The sequence below is a fragment of the Podarcis vaucheri genome (genome assembly GCF_965113315.1).
Source record: "Podarcis vaucheri genome assembly, chromosome: 2".
Classification (NCBI taxonomy): domain Eukaryota; kingdom Metazoa; phylum Chordata; class Lepidosauria; order Squamata; family Lacertidae; genus Podarcis; species Podarcis vaucheri.
The window spans coordinates 33528098-33547207 of NC_138760.1; the positions used below are offsets into that span (position 1 = coordinate 33528098).

At 40.6% G+C, this 19110-nt stretch overlaps 1 protein-coding gene across 2 annotated transcripts in view; it reads right to left on the reverse strand.

Moving 5' to 3' along the window:
• RPTOR (regulatory associated protein of MTOR complex 1) overlaps positions 1-19110 on the reverse strand; it is a 327700-nt gene that overhangs the window by 100322 nt on the left and 208268 nt on the right. For both annotated transcript variants that reach the window (XM_082212377.1, XM_082212376.1), the window contains exons 10-11: positions 15056-15131; positions 3521-3622 (exon numbers count right to left, since the gene is read on the reverse strand). In XM_082212377.1, coding sequence (XP_082068503.1) covers positions 3521-3622; positions 15056-15131 — 178 coding nt within the window. The remainder of the gene's footprint in view (positions 1-3520; positions 3623-15055; positions 15132-19110) is intronic.

Below are 19110 nucleotides of genomic sequence, written 5' to 3' on the forward strand. Positions count from 1 at the left end.
AAAAAAATTTTTTTTTAAACTTGCAAGGCGTCGTATAAGAAAGCCACCTTAGTCTCTTGTGTTTTTAGCCTTCTAGGAGCACATGAGTAAAAAATGGGTCAAACAGCAAGAGTAACAAAGCTGAAAGTACCGTAAATAGTTGAACTGGGTGGTTACATTGGGCGTAGGGCAATGATTTTCACCATCAAGATACATTCAGCCCTTGTCAAGACATGGTTGGCTACCATAAAGCAGACAATACAATTAATAATAAAAGCAATACTCCCTCACAAGCTGCATATACTCATTGCTGGAAATGGGCACAAAAACTTGTATTTAAAATATTATGTTTTAATATTCTGATTCTTAATATTGCAGATATATGGAAAACAAAACTATTCTTTGTTTGATACTAAACAACAGTGAACTTTTCAATTGAGACCTAGCAAACTCTGATCCCTGTCTGATAAGAAAAGAAAAACACTGCTTGCAAAACCAGAGAGGCAAATATACAGAAAAGGCAGGGGATCCGAGATTTCTTTTTTTAAAAAATAAATTCCATGTACATGCAAATATCAGACTTCCTACCCAAAGCAGGAATGGATACATTCAAGGTGGTTTTAAATTAAAATTGCAGGATAGCACAGGTCAAACAGCAGCCGATGCCATTATTAAAAGGCAGCAGTAGATAAAACAAAACCTTCCTCTGCATCTGCAATTAGGCATTGCATCCACAAGGCAACTACTAATCCTACTGAGCTGCACTGGATACAGTTCGGAAAGCAAATGCCTCATCAAGATTTAACCATCAACGGTTGAAGCATATACAGTACCAAAGTGGGCAACTTCCTTACACTATGAAATTGCTGTCTCTCCCTCCCGCCCTTCTCTACATGGGTAATCCCTTTCCCAACAGATCAGAAATTCTATAGGAACTGCATTATTAAAAAGTCAATAAAAGGCCATTTACAAAAGAATTGTCCTCCTGTGAATATTACAACCATTTCAAGGAAAATATAATGCAAAAGAGTAAGAAGCGAGAGAAATGTGGGAGTGAAGTCTCTCTCTTCTAGATCAGTTACTTAAGTTCAGATGCACTATGCAAGTGGGCACATTCATGAGGCTAAAACATCTACATGCTTTGCCAAATTTAATTAAATTGCATCATGATTCAAGTCTAATGAAACAATGTAAACTTGGTGGCCCTAATGAATCCTCCCCTCTGTGCTGACTTTTCCACCGGCTTAGTCACTTCTCCCTAAAAAGCAATAGGAAGCAAGTGGGTATCTTAATATTGTTGCAAAATTAATGATCGTAGCATCCCTCTAATGTCAAGTCTCTCAACAGATTTGATGCTGGATAAGAAATCTCCCTGTCTCCACGGCTTTGTCAGAGATAAACTGCCCATCTATCACCCCTTTCCAAGAATGATCTCCCAGGCTTCAGAGGCTCTACAAAATGAAGAGTCAGATTCACAAAGATTGATGATACTGCCAGCCATGATGCAAGATTGTGGATCTAAGTGGGAATGAGAGTCCTTTCCTATTATAAGAGAGGAAAATGGACGCCCTTGGATAGTCCCATTCCTCTAAGCAGGAAGAGTCTATGACTGGCTAACTTCAAGTAAATGAAAACAAAATATGACCAAGTGTCCTCAAATAACTGAAGGAAATAACGTTTCACTCTTTGGTTGCAGTCAGCATTGCCTGTGCAGATTATTAGAAAACTGAACAGTTCTCAAGCATCAATGTATAGTTCTCAAAGGTATGGGATAGTACAATGGTGATATATATTTGTTGTTTTTTATTCTGTGCCTCCCAGGAAACTTGTGCATTGCAGTTAGGGCTCAAGGCAGAACTGAGTAACTACTAGATTATATATTCCACCAAAATGCTGGAACATCTATTTTTTGCTTTATTGTCTCAATAGGCTTGGATGATCTTACATTTTGCTTTTTACCCCGAGAAACTAAGTCACTTATATCTGCAAAATTCCAGCTCAAGACTGTTATTAAATTACAGGCTTCAGGAGCAACACCACCTCCTTCCCTCACACTGTCTTCTAATAATAATGGAAGGGTGCTATTTTTTCAGCACAGGAAAGTGAGCAAATGTGAATTAATCTCTGGCTATGCCATTTTGCAGATATTAAATGCAAAGGGTAACACTTGCTGGGGCATTTTTAATGTCAGAATTCAACGACTTCTAAATTTTGGTTAAGCAGTTATTTCTTTTACATGATAATTACCTATAACATTTACTTATTTTGTACAACTCTCCTTCTTGACTAAAAACAGCAATGAAATGAAAGAGAGAGAGAGAGAAAGAGGAAGACAAACCAACACCAGCACCACAATATAGGGCAAGCTGAGCAGAAAACAGCTATTTTTTCACACACTTGCCAATTGACATTTGGTCCCCAACTCTGGACTAGACAGTCATTTATGCATTTGATATGGAATCTAGGGATTTGTCAGTCAGTCCCCTCACTCTTCTTCTAAAATTCTATAGCTTACAAGAGTCATCCATTTAATGCAAGACAATGCACATTTCTCACAACAGACAGACCATCATCATCATCATCATCATTATTATTATTATTCCTCCTTTCCCCCTGACAGGACTCAAGGCAATTTAAAGATAAAAATAAGAACCATTAAAAACATTTAAACATATATATATATATATATATATATATATATATATATATATATATATATAATAGTTTTAATTCTATCTGCTAAAACCATGCAAATAATTACAATAAAAACAGCATGGCACCAGCCCTTTCATTAAAAGAAGTCAGTTCCCAAAAGCCTGTTGGAAAGATAAGTCCCTATTGTCACTAGCAGTGCTTCTTTTCTTAAAAAATGTTTAGGGGTACTCTCATTTTGACTCAAGAAAATCACCATTTTATAGTTCAAAGGGAGGAAAATAAATACAGTAAATGGACAAAAGTACAAAGAACATGCATTACCCGCACACATTCCACACTGCTTCACACACTGACGATTCACTGTTCTAGAGAATAAGCTAAAAAAAAATTAGTTTCTTCCCCCGTTAGATTCACAAAACGTTTAGGGGTATGTGTCCCCCCAGAAAAAAAGCACTGGTCACTAGTAGCCAGTAAATTGTGGGTGGGGAAGAGAGGGTGACATGACTAGCTGTTTTGTGCAAGTGCCTTGCTGATGCACCAAAAGAAAACAGGTGAAGGAGTTAAATTCCGTAGCACTGACTAATGGCCTGCAACCTCAATTTATGCTCACCTGGGGAGCACTTAGGGGGTGGGGTAGTGGGACTATGCTTGTGTGCAATGTGTCTTTTTCAGCAAAGGCCCAGCAAACAATCAGCTCCAATTAGTCTCCAACGCAGTCCACATAATTTATTTACCCAAACACCATCTGGCAGAGAGCAAAGCAGTCAGGGAAAGGCATGCACGCAAATACACACATACTGAGCAAATTTGCAGCTGGCTGGTTGTCCACATGCTGCTGCTGCAGCAGCCTCAGTGAAGCTAGCAGTCTTATTGCTTGCCAACTCACCTGCAGCACAATGGGAAGCTGTTCTGGTGGATTGCGGTTTTCTACTCCCATCGTTAGCCATACCTGAAACGCTGTTAGCTGCTCAGCAAAGAACGGGCTGTGCTGTTGGGAAAACAATGGGCAGTGGGTCATTATAAACTATCATGAAAACTGTATGCCAACAAAACTATGCAGGAACTCCAGGTTTGCTTGTTTATGAAGTACAAAGCAGTGGGGAAAACTTTTTTTAAAAAAACCTCAGCATAACATTAGCAAAAGTTTGTTCCATGCTGATTTTACAGCCTGCTGTGAACCAACTACTTGAAATCATTCGTCTACTAAAAAAAATGGGAGGAAAATAGGAGAAAGCTCATATATATAAGTTTTGAATGGTTAATCCGCTGTGCACATTTTCCACTTGTAACTTTGACAGGGCACAAATTCATTTCTTTTTCATGGCTATGCTTTCATATATTCTGTGCAATGGAGCTGCATTTACTGAGTCCAAGGTGAAAATGATTCAGCAACAATGAAAAATGTTTTTCTGTCTCGGCAAAGACATTCACAATTCATACATGCAGTTTTAAATTCTATAAGATGGTGTAAAAAAAAAAAAACCACGCACAAGCAAAACTAATCTCTCCATTTTTTTTAAAAAAAGAGAAAGATATTCACAAAATGCCTATATTCCATTTCAGTGATATAAATGTCTAAGAAATCTACTGGTTATCTTCCAGTTTTGCTACCCTTAACAATATATGGATATAAGTACAAAACTAGGTTGTAAGATATGTCTTACTAGAACTATATAGAACTTAAAGAGATCTTAAGACCTTTCTGGGGCCTCATTCGCCTAGCTCCTACCTCTTTTTGCACATGCAAACCTTGATTTAATTTATTTATGTGGAGGCCTATGGTTAATACTAACATTCAATTGAAATTTTATTTATTCTTATTTGATAAAATGTGTACTGTTTATACTATTACAATCTGGATGGAGCACACAAAGCTATGCAGGCCACTCTTGGGTCCAATTTAGATATCCCCCAAAACAGGGGTGAGGAATCTTTTTGGCCTGATGGGCCAGACCAAATACTTATCTCCCCACACTCATGTGGGCCAACTTTGATAGCTGGGTGGGACAATCCATATGTCACCTGACATCATAATGACACCAGGAGATTGGCACTTGCCAATACCCCTTGTGCAACCTTCCCAAACACACTTTGAAAGTATGGTAATTTTTATTTGCGTTTCTACATAGAGTTTTTTTTTTTTAAAGTAAAGAATAAAATGGGGGAAATGAAAACAAAGCCACGACAAACCAAGGACACAACACAAAACACCTGAAGACTTCCTTTCCTCTCCTTCTCTTGTATCTTTTCTTTTCCCACTCTTCCGCATACTCTAAGTTACCAAGTTCTATTCTTCTTATTTATTATATCCTACTTTCTCTTGTACTGCCGAATTTATTCAAGTCCTACTAATTTGTTCACTTGTTTATACTGATTTTAAAAATACTTTACAAACATTTCCCAATTCTTTTTTGTATTCTCGATTGTCTTGTTCTTTTATCTTACTAGTCAGACCTGCTAACTCCGAATATTCCAATAACTCAAAGTGCCATTCCTCCTTGGTTGGCTCTACAAGCAAAATTCTGACTGCCTTAATTTTTTTTGGTGGTGGTGGAGGACTTTTATTGTTACTTTTCTCAGAAGAAAAGCTTCTGGTTTCTTGGGAAATGTTCTCTTAAACTTTTTTTTAGTTCTTTATAAATCATTTCCCAGAATTCTTTGATTACTTTACATGACCACCACATCCTTCTACCTCTTTGCACACTTCCAGCATTTGCCTGTCTTAGCTTTAAACATTTTCACTAGTCTACTTGGAGTTAACTACCATCTGTGGATCATTTTCATGTGGTTTTCCTTCAATAAATAACACACAGTATATTTCAGGTCCGTTTTCCATAGCTCCCCCCAATAATGCAAACTCAGTGCAAACACACATTTGCAAACCCTGTGCTCAGTTCATCCCAAGAACCAAGCACAGGGGTGGCAAAACACTCTATGCAAAATCCCTTTCAGTCAAGTTCCACCTTTACCTGCCCTTCACCTGGTATCATGTATTATGTTGGGTGTAGAGCAAGTGGGCATGGTCTGCCCAAAATGGCCTGGTGGGCCACAAGAGGAGGTCTGGATTAGGTTCCCCACCCCTGCCAAACAGCAATCCCTGCCCCCTTACTGCATGGTGTTCTCTACTATGCAGGTAGGAAGTGCTGAGAAGAATGTCACATTACAGTTTCCATCCACCGCACCTTGATTTTTAGAGCCAGAAACAGCACTACTCCTCAAAAGGAATGGGTCTCTTCATAGAATTTGTGTGTGTGTGTGTGTCTCCAAGGATGCTTTGTAAAGTAAGAGGTGCCTCACTATGCCAAATGCCATGGAAGCATAATTTTTTAAATTGGGAAAACCAGCATGGAGCCCTGATAATGCTGATGAATGCCTAATTAATCTGCTTTTTCATTTGCAGAATCAGAGAGATTTATCTGCTTGAATCACTGACAGCAATGAATTGTTGTACAACTATATTTCTCTACGAGGTCTTGGGGAGAACTGAGATTAATATGCACAAGACTTGAATAAGTAACAAGATCTCAAAGTTAATCACATTTCTGCAAAGAAGGACATCCCAAATGTAGGGTATTTCCTCCCTGAATAAAATATCTACAAACTAAGTTAAAAAGCAGTTGTGCTTTTTAAATGCAGAACTGCTTACTGGGAGGACAACCAAGCAGCAAAAGGATACAAGCTGTTTATTAGAGAATTAGGGCAGGCCTATTTGCTTAGGCCACCGCAGCTTCAGTGTAAAATTTGCTCCACGTGACACCATCGCATGTAGAGTGCCTAGTCGTGTAGATTGTTCCTGACACAAGAAAATAAAAGTTTATATACAACCAGAAGACTTCCTTGGCAGTTATTCAAAAACTCTTCACACCAAGGGGAAAGTTTTGTTTTATTTACCGTATTGGCCTGAATATAAGCCTCACTTTCCCCCCAAATTCTGACCACGAAAAGTTAAAGTGGGGCTTAAATTTGTGACCTTACAAAAACTGGCTTTTACGGGTATTGCTGCTGAAACAGACACGTGGTAAAACGGAACGGGTGTGAGTGCCTGTGGAATTTTAAGGAAGCAGCTTATATTCAGGTATTGTCTTTTTTTCTTCCCCCCCCCTTGAATTTTAAAGGTGCAGCTTATATTCAGGTGCAGCTTATATTCGGGCCAATACAGTATTTATTATTACACTTGTATCCCACTTTTTCTTCAAGGAGCTTGTGAGAGTTCTCCCCCTCCCCATTTTATCTTCACAACAATCCCATGAAGTTAGGCTGAGAGGCTGTGACCGGCCCAAGGTCACCCACTGAGCTTCACTATCGAGTGAGGATTTGACACCCCCCCCCCGGTCTCCGAGCCCAAATTCAATACTCTAAACACTACATCACCATGGTTCTGATGGGGAACCACACTACACGTTTTCCAAACGTATCATAACACGTAGGGAAGCTGAGAACTCTTGACTGTGAAAGTGCTTAAATCCTCAAGAAGCAGCACACTAAGCTTGGGCTGGGAAAAGCAGGTGATCACCCTACATTCTCAAAACAACAGTTCAGTGGAAACTTAAAAACTAATACATTTATTATGGCATAAGCTTCTGTGGAAAACACAGGCTCTCACTCCTGTTCTCACACGTGTGGAGAGAGAGAGAGAGAGAGAGAGAGAGAGAGAGAGAGAGAGAGAGAGAGAAGCTACATTTTCTCTCAGTAATGGGCTAGCAACAGGAGTCAGCAATTTTTTTCAGCAGGTAGCCGATCCACTGACCCTCAGATCTTGTAGGGGGCCGGACTAATTTTTTTTTTGGGGGGGGGGAGGGAAATGAACAAATTCCTATGCCCCACAAATAACCCAGAGATGCATTTTAAATAAAAGCACGCATTCCACTCATGTAAAAACACTAGGCAGGCCCCACAAATAACACAGAGGTCCATTTTAAATAACAGGGCACATTCTACTCATGTAAAAACATGCTGATTCCCGGACTGTCCGCAGGCCAGATTGAGAAGGTGATTAGGCCGGATCCGGGCCCCGGGCTTTAGTTTGCCTACCCACGAGCTAGCAGTTCTCAGTTGCAATTTCCAGCTGATCTTAAGCCAGCTGTCATTGCCCTAGCCTTTGTGAACTTACACCCATACTTACAGTCTCTCAAAATACATATTTAAGAGCTTAAATTCAACAAAATTTGCTGAAACAGTTGATACTGTTAAATAGTATGAAGTAATTGTCTTGGCTTTCCCACTTTCTCCTCAGCTTTCTTCTCAGAAGCAGCCTCCACAGAATCCCTGAACTGTTTTTTAAGGCCAAGTCAGCTAACCTGGTATGCTAGTGAAAGCCAGCACAGCTGTTCCTACTAGTCCAACAGAGCTTTCCCTCCCCTCACATCTCTCCCAAATCCTCTCAGGAGGGTTGGGAGAATTCCCTGGACAGGATATGGGGGGGGGGGACTGTTTTGTCTTGCAAGCAGAAATGCTTGTGCTAATGAAAATTCCCCACCTGAAAGAAGCTACTGGGTACAGCAGTACAAGATTCCAGGGGTTCCAGGCACTTATTCAGGGTTTGTGTTTCCTTCAGAATGAGGGACAGTGGTGTCTTTCTGATATGTATTTAATGTATTTTTAATCTTTGTTAGAAGCCGCCCAGAGTGGCTGGGGAAACCCAGCCAGATGGGCGGGGTACAAGTAATAAATTTTTATTATTAATTATTATATATGGTTTATTTACCCATATATACAACTTAAGCCTACGACAGAGGGGTTCACAGCATTAAGACCCCAAAGGGTCTTGCTTCTCCAATAGCCACAGCCTTGGATTCCAAAAGAAATCAGGCATAGCTCTGTCTCCTAACTGCCCAGCCTGCCAGCTTCTAGAAGCAAAGAAATAAACACTTCATTGATTACCAGTTGCTGGAATTTGTATCGTGAGTTTGCATAATTACCCATGTCATCACATCAATGAAATATATTAGAGATGTAGTGGTATGTTTAAATTTGCTGAGCCCAGTCTTCGGGGTTATGTACCATGTCCTTCCTTACAAGACAGCCTCCCAGTTCCAAAGAGCAGCTTCCACCCCATTAGTCGTCTGTTTATGATACTTTTTGGGAAGCAGGGACTTCTATTTTATTTTTTCCTTTGTGCTGGTCTACAGTCCCACAAGTAGTTTGTTTTGAGGACTAGAATGTGAACAGCAAAGGAGTAACTGTCTACATTTACCATCACATTCCATAAGAAACTGTAGGGCCCAATTTTATGATCCAGTGTGGGACAATTCATCAGAATTTGAAGGAGCTGTTTCCTGTCTCTTTGCTTCTATATCTTGAGCATTTCAAAGCACCCCATGCTCCCCGTTTCCCCCCTTAATGTACCCCACTCTTTCCCTATAATTTGAATTAGCTCTGCCTATTATTTTTCCATAGGTATTTTCATGGAGGTTGAAACTGTTCTTTGACCTTGGAAGACTTGCTATGACAAAGTTTAAGAAATCCTGTGTGAGAACATTTGACATCTGAGATACTGACTCTGACGTCTGCCAGCCCAGTTACAAAACCGAATGACTAACCTTAATAATACTTAAATTCTCTCCCCCCCCCCCTCGTGGCGAACGCTTGAGCCTCCATTAAACCACAATTTCTTATAGGATTACCGCTGGCTGGCAGAAGCTAACTTAGTCTGCTGCACAATAATTCCTGATAGATTGGAGAGCAAAATGTTGATTAGGAAATGGGGGTTAGGATCTAGAATGTTCAGTCATGTTCAATTCACTGTGTGTAAAAGCAATGTAATAGAAAACTAAACCCCTCAATTTTACAATACACAGAGTTTTAGGATGCAGCTGTAACGCAAAAGCTGACTAACAGCTAGAGGCCAGCAAAGCCAAGGATTTAATGGAAAGATGAACTTCTCTCCTAGTCTATGTAGACAAACAGGAAACAAATAGGAGTTGGCAAAAATGGATTAAAAATGCAATCCAGTGTTGAGCTGTTTGTTTACTTTTAAATGTCCACCAGTCCTTCAAAAGAGAAGTAAAGAGAAAAATATAAATCCTTATGCAAAATGTGTGTGTGTGTGTGTGTGTGTGTGTGTGTGTTTCAAATCTGGTGGTTTGTTAACCACAGAGAATATTTAGCAATTGTGTAACATTATTCTGTAATGGCTGAAGCACTGGAAACATAGTGTCCCTGATGAAAGCAATGTTCAAGCACAGACGATAAAAACTAGAAAAGTAAAGGGCAGTACTTATTCCAGATTAGCCAAAAGAGTAATTTTTGAACACATTTTTGTGAGTTCTGCAGTCAGAAATATAAGCAATGCAGATGCCATACTACAAAAGCTTCGGAAGGACATACTTCTTGATCAGACATTACACTGCTGCTCTAACAAATCACAGTTTGTTGCATTGTGTCTGAACAAGCTCAAGCATTCCTTTTCCCAATCTTATCTCCTCCTCCTACTCCTCTTGCATGCTCGACTTAAGTGGAAACTTGATTTGTTAAATTACAGCTTCCGACGATGCTCACACCAACCTGGCATTCAACAACAGCAGCCACAGACCTGAGGCTGGCTGATATGACAATCACGATTCCCAAGTTGGAGGAGGGGCTGGCACATGGTACTAACTGCCTGTGCTGTGTGCCTCTTAATATTAAAACTATTATTTAACAAACCAGAATGTTTCCTCTGATGTCAGGCATGCAAGAGGAGGAAGGAAGCGAACCCTCACACTTACTGTCTGTTCATATAAATTTGGATACACTAATTTATTATAAAATGTTCATTTTCTGATCAATTTCATTTATTCAAATTATACAATATTCTCTCCAATGGTTTGACTTCGACCCCAAAGGCACACTCCTCCATTGTCTCCTAAGACAGATGGATGCCAACAACTCAAGCAAACTAAAGGTGAATGCCCTTACTTTAAAAGGCCTAGTAATATTCTGAGTCATACTTGTTTGTCACACAATTAGGCAAGCCAAGTCACATTAAAACACTTGCTACTGGCAAATCCCGAAACAGCTTTTTCAAAGCTATGTTAAATAAATGATGCCTAACAAACACATTTGAACAAACAGACAAAGATCCACAGCTGTTTTTAAAGGGAGAGAACACGTTTTATTCCTGTAACCAGAGTGCTACTCCCTTTCAGCCACAAAAGGCAGGAATATTATGTGCCAAGTACAGGTTGTATTGAGGAATCTTTAAGAAATGTCAAAACACTCTCCAGTAAGTTACACATTAGTTTTTCCCTCTGGTCATTAGCTTCAAGACTTTAATCATTTGTATAGGAATAATTCATTTTTATGGCCGTAGATGGTTGCTGTCATTGCGAGAGAACTTGACCGCAATTTTTTTCCACTCCAATAAATTTCTATTGGGCTCTCATCTAGTCAGTGTAATATATCTAGATACATTTGTCCAAAAAGCTCAGTATTGCAATAGCCACCAAGATGGAGCTTATCACACATACATCACTGCCTTGCCTGTAGGTGGCTGCCCACCTCAGAGTTCTAGAAACTGAAACAGACTGAGAAATCATTTTCACCCCTTCAGCATTCATAGAGTCCTTTGTTCTATAGTAATCTATTTCTATGGGCCTTCTTCACACCTACCTTTATACTATCAGACACATTCACAGCTCTGACAGTCTTCCTGGCCTGCTGCTAAGACTGAGTCACCCACTCTCCTAAACTCCGGAATGATTTCCTTTATTATACTAGCTTCGTTATTATTCCCGGCCCAATAGACAAAGGCCTCGGGTCTTACATATTACAGCATTCTGCAGGTGATGCCAACCATTATTGACATTTCTCTCTCAAATACATTTCTTGCTGTGTCAACAGTAATATAGATATAGCGTGGTCAAATGACTCAATAAATTACGCATTCCTACCCACCAAAGATAGCCACAAACATTGGCACACTGCCATCTCATCAGATAGGGGGAAAAGTTGTTCTCATGATGCTTGCCTGGTGACAAATGCACCTTCCTCTTGACATGAATATGGCCACTGCTCAATTACCTAAAGATCAACCACAACAGTCCATCTGACAAGAATAAAGAAGTGATGAGAGTGTATTTGCAGGTGCTTATGTTGTAGAGCTCTGAAATACAGCTATACCACTTCAGACTGCATGTGAAAAAATACTTGTTTAGAGCCTCATACTAAAATCTCCCTCTGTGTGAAAAGGTGTGCATACCAACATCACATAGAGAGAAATGTTGACTGGGAAATAATTCCAAATAAGCAAGTCTCCACATAAATTCTGAGGTGGTAGTGCCATGTGAAAGGAATGAATACAGTGGTAACTCGGGTTGCAGACGCTTCGGGTTACATACGCTTCAGGTTACAGACTCCGCTAACCCAGAAATAGTACCTCGGGTTAAGAACTTTGATTCAGGATGAGAACAGAAATCGTGCGGCAGTGGTGCCGCGGCAGCAGGAAGCCCCATTAGCTAAAGTGGTACTTCAGGTTAAGAACAGTTTCAGGTTAAGAACGGACCTCCAGAACAAATTAAGTTCTAAACCCGAGGTACCACTGTATGTGAGATAAAATTTTGTAAATTGAATATTTAGCTATAACAATTGCGTGAGTTTGGGGCCAATTCAGTTTCGCTAAAGTATTCCATTAAAGAATAATTTGCATAATACGTTATTTCAGCCTTGGAAAACTGGCAACCACAGTTTAGGGTGACACCAAGCATGGTAGATTAATAGCCTACTTCTCTATAATGAGTCCCCTTATGGCACTCTTCAGTCAAGTTCTAATAGTGGAACTGGGCTCAGAGAAAAGAGCTGGGGAGGAGTGACTATAGCAGGCTTCCTCAAACTCGGCCCTCCAGATGTTTTTGGCCTACAACTCCCATGACAGCAGGACCAGTGGTCAGGGATGATGGGAATTATAGTCTCAAAACATCTGGAGGGCTGAGTTTGAGGAAGCCTGGACTATAGGCTCTCTTCACTATGTGGCCCTTTTGCTTTTAAAACAGACCCCCTCCGTCTTTATACGTAATTGAGGCACAATAGCATTTTAAGACACCAGTTTGTCTGAAATGGGACAGCTTACTTTGGTCACTTACCTTTTTTTTTTTGGAGAGGGTATGACAAACTAAACATTACATGCAAGCTTTGCAAATGCAGGTTTATAAACCTCAATATGCACTTTGTTATGAAAAGGCAGCTTTTGGAGAAACCCATTAGAGTGGAGAAGCAGCAAAGTAGGTGCTTTAACCATTTCTCTGTTCAGAATTGCTCCCCTGGCTTTGAAATCGTGTTTCTCCCCCTAGGGCAGAACTTTCCAAACTATGTGCTGCAATACTTTAGTGTGTCAGCTGCAGCATGAATGCTCCCTACGCTCCTCCTGGGGCTGGAAAGGTTTAGTTTAACCCCCAGTTTACTAGTAAAACTGAGTTGCTGTGTCACAAAATGATGCAAAGCTGAATTACTGTGTTGCGAAATGATGCATGTCCAAAAAGTGTGTCACCAACTTGAAAAGTTTGGAAACCTCTAGAAACCTGTGGCAGAAGTAGCTTAGGGGGGGAATGAAAAGGTGCAAAATGCTAGCTGACAAAGCATTAAACATTTCTCCCACAGTAGCTTCTCCATTGCAAATCACACTTCCCAACGCTGGTTTCCATTTAAAAAGTGGTGTGTGTGTGTGTGTGTGTGTGTGTGTGTGTGTAACACAATTTTTCTGCATGAAAGAATGTGGAGATAAATGGTGAGGACAGAAAAAAGGAGTATCGTATCTGAGTATAGCATTCTAGGTAACAACTAGTTATATGGCCAAACACAACTTGAGAAAACAAAACATAGGTTTTCCATTTAAAGCATCTTTAATGGAGTTGAGCCCAGAATCTATCAGAGTATTTGACCAAGTAGGCTAATGAGCCTATAAAAGAGCTATAATTTAAATGGTTCTGTCCATAAGATGGTAAAGAAATAGCCTAAGGCATCTGATGCTTGAAGGGATAAATAACAGTTTTTCCCTTCAAAATCACTAAACCAAAACAGAGAGGAACAATTTCTCTGCATGAGATCATTCTAAAGAACAAAGCTAGGTGCTCCAGCTTTCCCAAAATATAATTCTTCAATGCAGCATATGTAATCATGCAAGTTTCAGGAGCCCTAGTTTAAATAAAAGGTTCTATTGCAAAATCTTGGCAGTGTAGACTTGTTACAATAGTATGGGCACATAACATCATTATACATGATTATTTCAGGAAGCCAATTCTGTTCAATAACAAGAATTCACAATTTTCTCTCTCCTTTTCTCTCTCGGAGTTAGCAGTAAAGAAAAACAAGTTCTCCAACCAATTCTATAATGCTCTACGTTTTATGGTACACTCACCACAAACATATGGTAGAGACATCCAAAAACATACATACCATTCAAGCTTCTCTGTACCCAAGTTAATCTACCAGTTTTAAGTGCTGGTTAGCTCTAAGAAGCCAAATGTGACAACCTGCTAGCAAGTCTAGTTCTTGGTTTGTTTGTTTTTCCTTTGTAGGGAAAGAGCATCATCACAACATAAATTCCTGCAAACCACTGTGGCTTCAGGTGCATTTCTAGCCCTGAGAAACTACCATAAGCAAGAGAAAGTGTTTATTCTTCTCTGGGACTGGGAGAACAAAAAATTGCGGCAGGTGGGGGAAGAAAGGGTAGAATTCAACGTCACACTGATCATTATATCAGCACAAGTATTTCTGCTTGTCAGGTCGAACAATCTCTCCCCTCCTGCCCCTGCATGCTGTACTGGAGGTTCTCCTGATCTTGAGCAGATTTGTGGGACATTGTGGGGGTCTGCAAGGGGGCAGGGAGATTTTTTGGGGAGGGAGTCCTGTTGCACTAGTGGAAGTCCTTGCACAGGCTTCTACTAGTGTACTATGTTGGCTGAATCCAGCCCAAAACACTGGTGGCAGAGGGATTGCATTTAGCCTCTTATGATGAAAGTCACATTAAACAATGTTACAGTAACTAGTCATTATGGACCGTAACCCTCTATTTCCCATGTCTTTCGGTAACTAAACCTAAGTACATGGAACTGAAATAATTCCACACACTTCTTCTCACTAACCCTGCCTTTCCTACCCTCCTCGGTTGTCTTCTGTATGTAGAATTTCAGACTGTAACGTTCTGTTCTTTTATACCATAAAAAGTAGGAACTATTCCTCCCTTGCAAGCATAGCCAGTTTTCTAATTCTTAAGAAACAATACACAAAGATGATTTAAATTAGACTAGACTCTGTATTAGCTATGCAATCAGAACTCCTCAAATGTTGAGCAATCCTCCATTAATCAATAACTTTGACTAGAACTATTTGCATTTGCTGGGAAACATCTTTGGGTATAAGAAGTCAAGAATGAATATGAGGTTTGAAGCACTAGCTGATTCCTATGGAATGGCCCGTGTATGTTTCAAGATAAAAATCAGTAACTCACCCTGAATGCAGTTCCTTCCTCTATAATGGTGGGCAACTGAGAAAGGCAGATATCCACAGCGAGGTCCCAAGCTTGCCTAAGGAAAGATAACATGACAACATCAGAAGTCTGACGTAAATGATTGTATGAAAACGTGTGTGGAACCAGAGTAGCAAATTGTATTTGAAGGCGGTGGTCTTCAACAAACCTTAGTTTGCTATTTACTTACTTGCTTCCAAGGTATTTATACCCTGCAGTCCTACCCTAAAGGGCTTTCTAGACCAGCAAACAATTTAAAACCAAATAATTTGAAAACTGAATTAGAACATTAACATTATTGAAAATCCCATGTCAGTAAGGTATCACCCATGTATCACCCATCTCAAACAGGTACTGGAGCAGGTAACTGGAGTCAGATGATTCTCTCTGGGGAAGAAAATCTAAAGATTGGGTGTCTCTATTGAAAATGCCCTTTACCACCTGTATAACCTTAGAAAGTAGTGGGGGGGGGGAGAGAGAGAGAGCCTGCAAATATGATCTTAGGAGCTGAGTAGGTTTGTGTGGCAGTAAATGGTCTTTTCAGGAAGTTCCAACAAAACGAATGGAGGCTGATTCTCTTCCTATATGTACCGACCCTGCAATTATCATTTCAGGTCTTTCTTTGCATGCCTCCTCCACAAGAGCTCCAGCGAGTGGCAACACAGAAGCGTGATTTTTCTACCGTGGCTCCTCACTTGTGCAATGCTCTCCCCAGAAAGCCTCACCCGGCACATTCAATAATATCATTAGGTGCCAGGCAAAAACATTTGTCTTCTCCCAGGCCTTGGCTAATTAAAGAATCTATGTCATTTTAAACTGTATGTGGGTGTATTGTTTTTGTTTGCTACTACAGTGGTACCTTGGGTTACAGACGCTTCAGGTTACAGACTCCGCTAACCTAGAAATAGTACCTTGGGTTAAGAACTTTGCTTCAGGATGAGAACAGAAATCGTGCAGCAGCGGCACAGCAGCAGTGGCAGGCACCATTAGCTAAAGTGGTACCTCAGGTTAAGAACAGTTTCAGGTTAAAAACGGACCTCCAGAACAAATTAAGTTGTTTACCCGAAGTACCACCGTATGTCATCTATTTTGTGTTTCTATATTGTAAACCACCCTGTGATCCTCGGATAAAGGGCAGTTTAGAAAGGGCAGTATGGACTTCTACACTAATCGAAAGCCCCCCACAGCTCCAGAAATAAATTTTATATTGGGAGATATACCCTGTGGCTGGTTAGAGATACACCAGATTATACATGTTCTGAATCACCCAAATATAAGGACTCAAGCATTATGCAGTTTAAACAGTTTTGAGCAACTGCTTCTCAACCCACCCATCGGGAAAGGGAATCAATCATCTCCCAACTATATAAAATCCTCACACAATTGGCTCCCCTTCCCCTCACTTCATTAAGACTAAATGGGGAAAAGATTGTGGAGAAGAATTAAAGGAACAACTCAGGGAACACATTTGGAACAAACTACGATTTTAATCCATCTCAATTAGAACTTGAGAAAAAGCTATAAATGCTGGTACATGTGCCCAGCGCTATTATATAGAATTAATCATAACACATCCAACCTTCGCTGGTAGGGATGCAATTTACCTGGCTCTCTAGTATACATGTGGTGGTTTTGCTCCAAAATTATTCCCTTTAGGGGAAAAAAATTCAAACAATCAAACAATACAGCCAGACCTAAAATTAGCCCTACTGCCTTATTTTACTCCTCACATTTTAAAAAAATAACCAATAAAGATCTCATCCTCCATTTATTAATTGCAGTTAGATTAGCGATTGGGGAAAAACCCCCTGGAAAACTTTAAATGCAAATCTTTTTGAAGCCTGGATTTCGCAAGTATGGGACATTGTGCTTAAGGACAAATTAACCACATCACAAAATAATTATTGATTGGAGAGGTGAAAGGCTCACAACTTCTTCATGACATGGTATCCTTTTATTGACTTTGTTAAGACAATCAAACAGAGTTTTCACCCTCCATTGACTTGTGGAACCTTATGGAGAGACACTTTCATCATTAAAATTACAACCATCAGCTGCTATTTTTCTTTCTTTTCTGTACTAAGCTCTGTTTTCCTTGTATGGGTGTGTTTTGATACTTGATACTAAGAATCAATTAAAAAACAAAAATAAGAATCAGTAGATCTAAATACGGACCTTTTGAAAGCTCTACTCAGATGCATGGGGGATATTCAATTAATTTCTTTGTGCTAGTGCAACAGGATTCTCCTCTCTCCTTACCCCCTCTTCACTGTCCCCAGAGGGTTGGAGAAACCCCTGGAATCCAAAGTAGCTGGGGCAAGCCAGTCAGATGGGCAAGGTACAAATAATAAAGTTGTTGTTGTTATTATTATATTTAAGGGGCATGTGGGGGGTGAGAGAAGGTGAGAGAGCGGTAACAGAGAGCGGTTGCTGAGCAGCTTGGCAGGTTTCTGGAGGAAACATCGGCTTTAGATCCATTTCAGTCCAGTTTCCGTCCTGGTTTTGGGACCGAAATGGCTCTGGTCGCCCTAACAGATGATCTCCGTAGACAACTGGATCGAGGCGGGTCGGGACTGCTGGTTCTCTTAGATTTGTCAGGAGCCTTTGATATAGTCGATCATGATCTTCTGAACCACCACCTCACCAATGTGGGGTTACAGGGCATAGCCCGTAAATGGCTGTGCTCTTTTATCTCTGGTCGGGGACAGAGGGTAGCGCTAGGGAGGGAGATGTCGCCACACCACTCCTTGGTGTGTGGAGTGCCGAAGGGCGCAATCCTCTCCCCGGTGCTTTTTAACATCTTTATGTGCCCTCTTGCCCAGAATGTCCGGAGCTTTGGGCTGGGTTGTAACCAATATGCTGATGGCACTCAGCTCTATCTGCTGATGGATGGCCACACTGACTCAGCACCGGACACACTGACCAGATGCTTGGAGGCTGTGGCTGGATGGTTTCGTGGGAGCCAATTGAAACTAAATCCTTTGAAGACAGAAGTCGGGATGGCATGGAGATGAGGGACCAACTCCCTTCTCTTGCGGGGGCCCAATTAGTGCCAGTGCCTTCCATTAAGAGTTTGGGTGTAATCCTTCTCAAATATTGTTTTTAATTGGAAATATTCTAACCAATTCACCCCCCTCTCTTTTAATTCTTCAAATTTCTTCACTGTCGGGCAATCAATTATCTCTTCTACAAGTTCCCTATTTCTGTTAGCCAACTGTCTTTCATATTATTTCTATGCATGGCTGATGACTCTATAGGCGATAGCCACCAGGGAGTTTTGGCTGTTACTTTTGTTTTGTTTCTTTCCCAAACTTCGAATAGGGCCTTTCTCGCCAAATGATTAGTGAAGCCTCTATGTGCTTTTATTTTATCATGACCCAGGTAACCATGCCACCCAAAAACTTTGTCCCAGCCCTCCAGGTCTAGGATTTCCGTATCTGTCAATAACTTCCAATCTTCCAGCCATGTCATGCATGCGGCCTCAAAATACAGCTTTAGGTCTGGGACCGCAAACCCGCCCCTTCCTCTAGGCTCCATCAATACTTTAAACCTTACTCTTGGCTTCTTACCCTGCCAAATAAATTTAGAAAGATCGGGCCAGGGCCTTTTCAGTGATGGCTCCGACCTGGTGGAATGCTCTGTCCCATGAGACTAGGGACCTACAGGACCTCCTTTCGCCAGGCCTGTAAAACAGAGCTATTCCACCTGGCCTTTAATTTGAATTCAGCCTGATCTTTTATTTCCCTTCTCTTCCCTCCCCCTTCCCTTTTATGAAGATTACCCGCTCTGGGACCCCACAGCTAATTTTCCCCATGCCTCCTCACTGGCCCAAGTAGGACTAATTCAGCCAGCTAGCCCTGGTGACTATCTAATGCTTATTGGATGGATTTCCCCCAAATTGATTTTTGAATTTTATTGTTATTTATGTTTTTAGACTATATTTTATGCTGCTTCTATGTTGTATTACAATTAAGTGTTTTAAATTTGTGTTAGCCGCCCTGAGCCCAGTTTTCTGAACTGGGAAGGGCGGGGTATAA